Source organism: Canis lupus, chromosome 27 (genome assembly GCF_011100685.1).
Source record: "Canis lupus familiaris isolate Mischka breed German Shepherd chromosome 27, alternate assembly UU_Cfam_GSD_1.0, whole genome shotgun sequence".
NCBI classification, from domain to species: domain Eukaryota; kingdom Metazoa; phylum Chordata; class Mammalia; order Carnivora; family Canidae; genus Canis; species Canis lupus.
The window spans coordinates 8,427,277-8,434,444 of NC_049248.1; the positions used below are offsets into that span (position 1 = coordinate 8,427,277).

General features: G+C 37.4%; 1 protein-coding gene across 2 annotated transcripts in view; it reads right to left on the reverse strand.

Moving 5' to 3' along the window:
* CD163 (CD163 molecule) overlaps positions 1–5,893 on the reverse strand; it is a 30,632-nt gene extending 24,739 nt beyond the window's left edge. For both annotated transcript variants that reach the window (NM_001313793.1, NM_001048020.1), the window contains 3 exon segments: positions 3,083–3,403; positions 4,363–4,449; positions 5,845–5,893. In NM_001313793.1, coding sequence (NP_001300722.1) covers positions 3,083–3,403; positions 4,363–4,449; positions 5,845–5,890 — 454 coding nt within the window. In that variant the 5' untranslated portion in view covers positions 5,891–5,893.
* Positions 5,894–7,168: the final 1,275 nt, after the last annotated feature.

Genomic DNA, 7,168 nt, shown 5'->3' on the forward strand with positions numbered 1-7,168 from the left:
AAAGACCGGAAGTCAGAAGTGACATTCTTTCAGAAGTGATTTTTAAAAATAAGATTCCTCTGGACACTTGAGATTTGATGCTGTCCTTAAAAATGATGCCCCATTTTGGAATCTTCCCATCTGTACATACTGGGGAATTTTCATCTTTTAAAGACCAGCTAGAAATTAAGGCTTTCATCTATGTCTACTTACCAAGGAAAATGTTTTACAGATTAAATTTGCTTTCTGTTTTGTTTTATTTCCTTCCATTATTAAGACAAAATAAGCACTCTTTTATGTAGAAATTGACAAATTTGTCTCAAAGCACTTACTTTAAAAAACTAGAAAAAATTAAATTAGTCCATCCAATAAAGTAGCAAAAATGGCAAACATTAAAAACATTTAAAAAATGTCATTTGCCGAACATTAAAAACCTTTATTTTAATCTTTCTTTATCACAAACAGTCAGAGCATGACGAATTGTCTGAAGTTGAGTGTAAAATTAGAAAACAATAAAAAGAGAAAAATAAAAATGCCTGAGCATGGACAACTGTTTGCAAAAGCATCCTGTACTATACCAAATTAATAAAAATTGAGGAAAAAATATCAAGAGAATTCATTTCTCACCAATCTCCTCTTTGAATCAAAGCTTCCCCCCACCTCCAAAGCATCTGGTACAATTTTTAGCAAAGAACAGCTTTTTTCATAAAGGAAATTCCCTCTATACATGTTTCCCTAGATTTTCTATGAGGACTAATATATCTGAAAAAAAATTTGGGATGAAATCTGGGGACACATGAAAAACAAGAACTGCTTATGCTTGAGCAAGTGTTTAGAGGCTCTTTTTTTGAGAGAGGAATTTACTTTTAAAAGCTCTACATACCAGGCAAAGACCTCTACTTAACAGGATTTTTTATTCTGGACAATTAATAACCATATAAATAATAGTTCACAATTAAGTATGTGTCTGGTGTTCTGAGTGTATCACATATGCTATTAGTCTTCACAACATTAAGCATTATGTATTCTTTCCATTATCCCTACTCCACAGATAAGCATTCTCAGTTTCCATAATTGTCATAGGATCATACACCTAGAAAATCATAGAGCCAGGATGTGAAAAGAAAAAGCAGTCTAACACTAGTGTTTATTCTCCTGACTATTATACTGTGTTGTCCCTGTGTGTGTGATAATAGTAAAATCTCCCAAGAGGCAGAGGCTCTGAGGATTGAGCATCAGTCAGGGTGGGGAAAATACAGCCTCTGAAACCTCATGAAACTAAGAAGTCCTTGAGTGGCTACATATACACCAATTGGAGCATTAGCTGTATAAATTTCAAAAAACAAATTTGATTAATTCTATCCTTAAGTATGAAAAAAACAGAAAACAAGAGTTAAAAGTGTTACACTGATGTCTTAGCTTAAACAGTGAGCTCTGTAGGTTGCAATGATTTTAGTAAGAGCCTGGCAAGATTTTATTTATTTATGTATTTGAAAGAGAGAGAGAGAGAGAGGAGGAGGAGGAGGAGCAGAGGGAGAGGGACAAGCAGACTCCCCACTGAGCATGGCGCTCGCTCTGGGGCTCTATTCCACCACCCTGAGATCATGACCTGAGCCAAAATCAAGTCTGATGCTCAATCGACTGAGTCACTCAGGTGCCCCCAAGCCTGGCAAGATTTATTATGATTTTTAACTTTACCGTAGATGTGTGACATAGATGTTACTATTGTTATTCCTATCTTCCCCTTGTAATGATTAACAATAAAAAACAAGAGGAGTAGGAGCAGGAGGAAGTGGAGGAGTTGGAAGGGGGAGGATGGAAGGAAGAAGGAAAAAGAAGAGCTCTAATGTATTAAAACACTGAGTTTTCAGAACCTGAAGTTCAGAAAAAATTAACAACTTGCTCAAAATAACATTCATGAGGTGCTGAACTGGAATTTAGTTCCGCATCTTTCTAGACACTAGCCTGTATTGTACCCAGTACACCACAATACAGGGGGAGAGATTAGTCCTTTCTAAAATCTCCTCCTTGGAGGAGATGGCCTCTAAGAAAGAGGAAAGCCAGTGAAAGGAACAAGGAGAAATGGGAAGTCCAGGAATCTGAATTGGGTCTTAACTATGACCTCATGATTTACAGCAAAAAGGTGTGACACAAAGCTTTCAGAGTTACTGTAAGGTCAATGGAGATAAAGTTCATGAAATTTTTTCTAAATTAAAACCACCATGGGGCACCTGGGTGGTTCAGTCAGTTAGGCATTTGACTCTTGGTTTCTGCTCAGGTCATGATCTCAGGGTCTTGGGATGGAACCTATGTTGAGCTCCGTGCTCAGCAGAGAGTCTGCTTGAGCATTCTATTTACTTTCTCTCCCTCTCCTTCTGCCCTTCCCCCTGCTTGCTCACTCTCTTTAAAATAAAATAAATAAATAATTTTTAATAGTCTTTTTTTAAATTTATTTATGATAGTCACACACACAGAGAGAGAGAGGCAGAGACACAGGCAGAGGGAGAAGCAGGCTCCATGCACCGGGAGCCCGATGTGGGATTCGATCCTGGGACTCCAGGATCGCTCCCTGGGCCAAAGGCAGGTGCCAAACCGCTGCACCACCCAGGGATCCCAATAATTTTTTTTTAAACCCAGAACAAACCACCATGTAAATGAAATGAACAGCACTGTACACTGGAAAAAAGCAATTCTACTCTGCAAAACATCCTTCCTGCAGCAAAAGGTTAGTGCTAGGAATATTTACTTTTTGATTCATTAAATTGATTATCAGTTAAGGGACAAAAAGGTTAATGCACAAAAGCAGCATGTTACTGAGAAGGAAGACAAAGAATTGACTTAGATATGATATTTTTATATGGGAGTAGAAACTGACGGTGGGATTACTGGCTCTCAAATTGAAGCTGGTCACTCCTGGACTACAATATTCAGAATCTCCTTTTTTTTTCTAATGGGATGTGTCATGCATTGTCTGGTCTTTTAGCAATAGATTGGGTGATTTTATATATGAACTAGGAAACTCACAGAAAAGTGCTCCTTTTCGTTTTTAGGCCATCTACATATTTTTTTCCCCCACAAAGCATTTGACTTCTGCAAGTCCTACCTGAACAGGTTACTCCAGCATCCTGTTGATGACTGCAGTTGTGCTTTCCCCATCCATCATGTTTGCAGTCCCAGAGAGCAGATTCATTCCCTCGACAAGAAACATGATCCATCCAGATTCGTCCAGAGCCTGCCCTGGAATTGGCCCATCCAGCGGCTTTGATAGCAGTGGGACATCCCAGCTGCCTGCAAATCACAGAGACTTCATCCATGCCCCAGCCATTATTACACACCGTTCCCCACTCCTCCTGGACTTTCACTTCCACTCTCCCGGAGCAATTGTCTTCACCATCCGTTAGCCTCATCTCTTTATCTGCTCTCCCTGCAGCAACAGGTGAAGGCAGCAATTGGTCAGGATCCAAAGAGCAAGCAGGGGATTATTATTCCTGGATTACTTATTTATTTTTCCAAGCTAAAGGTCAGAAACATCCCCAGACTCATTAATGGTACGAGAGGAGAATGCTATTTTGTAGGAACAAAAATCAGCATCACAGGCTTCAGATGAAGCAAGGATGCAAAATCGGTAAAGCTAAGTAACACAGTTCTGAGATTTTTTTATAAAGTCGATTTATATAATCTCCATAGAGTTTACTATGTAAATAATATATTACAAAATTTTATAGATAGGAGCGATGTAAGTTTCTCCAAATTCCTAAGAGCCATAAAAAGAAGGTTCATGATGCAGATGAAAAGACCAGTCTTAAGGAATTTAACACCCATTACACACATATACGAAAAACACCATGAATTTTTAAAATACTAGTTGAAATCTGGCTGAAAGTTTTCTACTTTATTAAATGGGAGTTGAGATGGAGATATTTTCCTATTTTTTCCTACCATAAAATAATCCCTTGTCCCTCCTTCCCCCCAGACTCCAAATGTCTCAGCTCCCACCCTCTGATTACTTTAACCAACAGGAAACTGTGGTCTCTCTGATATATTGCTGGCTTCCCTCAATACATCTTAAGGTAAAATTTGGCATTTGAATTTTTAAAAGTTGTTCCTAAAATTCCACTTTATCCCAATAATTCTGAGCTTTTTCCTCTGTTTTGTTTCCTATGTTTTAGGTAGGCATTATTCAAATTTAGGCAAATGTACTTTTTTTTTTTCCTGTGAAAGTTTATTTTATCTTGGAGGAAACCATGCCTCAAGTTCATATTTTGGTGTTGCATGGTTAGGACCTCATTTTGTGCTTTTAATATCTGATCCTTTGAAATCATGAAGCATGTTTTCAGATGCTGTTGAGCCTTCAGAATTATTTGCGTTTGACCAAGCACTCACCAAGAGAATTGGTCATCAAACAGGTACTGAGAATGGAGACCACAGCCACAGCAGAGGGACACAAGAGGGCAAAACATCTTCTAAAGTCTGTGAAAAAAGAAACAAAAAAAGAACAAAAGTATTGCCTTCCCCAAAAGCAACTTTGGAGAAGACAGATGATTTCAAAGTTTTGAGATTAACAAGGAAAGTTGAGTGAAGACAAAGAATTCTTCTTTCTAAATGGCAAGGTGGACGGGAAACACACATACCTGGGATCACATAGTCTCAGTGAAATAGCTCTGGAAATGTTTGTGGTTAGAGGCGACTCAGCAGTGAGGAATTAAGAGCAAATTGGGGACAGAAAAGAATTTCAAGAGCAGAGCTAAAAACCTAGAAAATTGAGAAAGCATCCATGAAGCTTAGCAGGGGCAGGTCCCCCTACCAGGCCAAAACAATATTCAACTACTGAGGTCCCCGACTCCAAGCCCACTGGATCCAGACAGTTAGGTGGTAAATTTCACAAGGGAATGGATTCTATCAGGCTCAGCACTATTTCGCCAGTACCTGGCACAGTGCATGCTAAATAGTAGCTGAACATCGGTGGAATGAAGTGGTAAGGTTTATATTTGAAAAAAAACAAAATACTGGATCTTATCCCCAGATATAGCATAAAACTCTAAAGCTTTCATTACTCTCTCTTCTTATTCTTACCTTAACCCAACACTCACGCAACAGTAAGAATGCTTTGGTAGCCACATAAGAACATGCACTTTGGTATAAGTTACTAAAGTGTGGCCTTAGGACTTGTGCTTTCATGTGGCATGCTATACTGCCATAAGAAAGCTTTGAGGGATGCCTGACTGGCTCAGTGGTTGAGCATCTGTCTTCAGTTCAGGTCATGATCCTGGGTCCTAGGATCAAGTTCCGCATCAGGCTCCCCATAGAGCCTGCTTCTCCCTCTGCCTGTGTCTCTGCCTCTCTCTGTGTGTCTGTCATGAATAAATAAATAAAATCTCTAAAAATAAATAAATAAAATAAAAATTTTAAGATTAAAAAGCTTTGAAAAAATTTAAAATGCTAAATGAGTTTAACATATCCATATAAATTATGAAGTAGATTTCAGCCCTCAGGGATGTTATTTTAAATTCCCCTGCGTGATCAACTTTCAGTCAATATTCCTTCCCGTATGGTCTATCTTTTCTAAGAATTATTGTCATACTCAATAAAATTCAGTTCATTTCAGCTCCTTAACTTCACCTCAGCAGTTTTACAAACCTGATGCCATATCTAATCTTTCTTTTTTTTTTTCTAATGCCAAATCTAATCTTTATCTCCTATCTTCAATTGTGAATCTACAGCAGACACAAGTCACTGCCACCAAAGCTTAATGACCATTTTCCACTCCTTACTCTCTTGATGCCAATTACTATTAAATAAGATCCATTGACTATTAACTTTTTACTGCATTAAAAGGTAAATGTATAATAAATGAGAAATGTTTACCAGCAGATCCAGAGTTTCCATGTGGGACCATTCTGAGTTTGTCCAGTCCAGAGTTTTAATGATTTCTAAATCTTCTTGTATTATTCCTTAGAAGTGTTCTGCTAAAGAGGACCACTAAGAATTCTAAAAATCATCTCATTTCCACAAGACAAAGCAAAGCAAAACACAACAGAAAACCCCAGAAAGGCTACATAAAGGAGGTGGAGTCAATCAACGAAAAAAGGGAAGTCATTCACAAACTGAGGTTCCCTTTCATACTCATGTTTTCTTCAATTTGGGACATGAAACAACCAAAAGAAATTGAGAAACACTACAGATTTACAAAAATTAAGGGGAAATACTAATGCATGTTCCGTTGCTATTGAAATGAATATTTAGATTTCCATACTTTGTTTTGGAGTAATATATTAGAAATAAAAATGACTATCACTGTGCAGTTATGTCAAAAACTAAAGTGAAATAAGCAAAACATAATTAAATAATGTTTTATCAGTTTCATCACTTTTAATACTATTACCATAATCAAATGAGCTGAATGAATAATTTTGTGTAGACCATCTACAGAAGGCATTTGCTTTCTCTTTTCTAATGAGATGAAGAGTAACAATAAAATTAGCCATGACCATTACAGATTCTACAAATGGTGCAATAAAAATTTATAAGACGTAATTTTAGCTCTGAATAACTCAAATTCAGTGAAAGAAACACATATGTGAGCAATAATCCAGAGCGATTCAAAGCACAGAGTGAAAAATAAAGAAAAACAGGGTCATATCAACTGGGAGACAGAAATGAATAGTCAGAAAACTCTTTTCTGTGAGAAGGTGCTTAAATTGTGTCCTAAATAATGAGGACTTTGCCCCCAAAGAAAAAAGATAAAAATATTTAAAGTATAAGAAAAGACATATACCAAACAATACAGGCATGTAAAAACATGGAAATTCGATGGTCCCTGATGGGATAAACATTCTCTGGTAATAGTGGTGCGCCAGAAGGGGGAGTTTAAGAAGCATCTCCAGTCTTGCAAGGAGACACTCACTATAATCCAGTGAAAAAGGTCACTCTGGCTTCTTTCTATTCCTTGGACACGACTAACCTCTTACACACATTGTTCCTTTTGTGTGTACTACTTTCTGCCACTGTCCTTCCTGAGCTCTTAGTCTTCTGTCTTTTATGTCTTTGGTTAAACACGACTTCACTAGGTAAAATAACTTGAACCTTGAATTATTCCAGAAACTGTGCACTCATGGCAACCTGTACATTGAGGATTATAACAACTCATACTTTTTATAATTATTTATTGGTCATCTTACTTGCTAGTTCT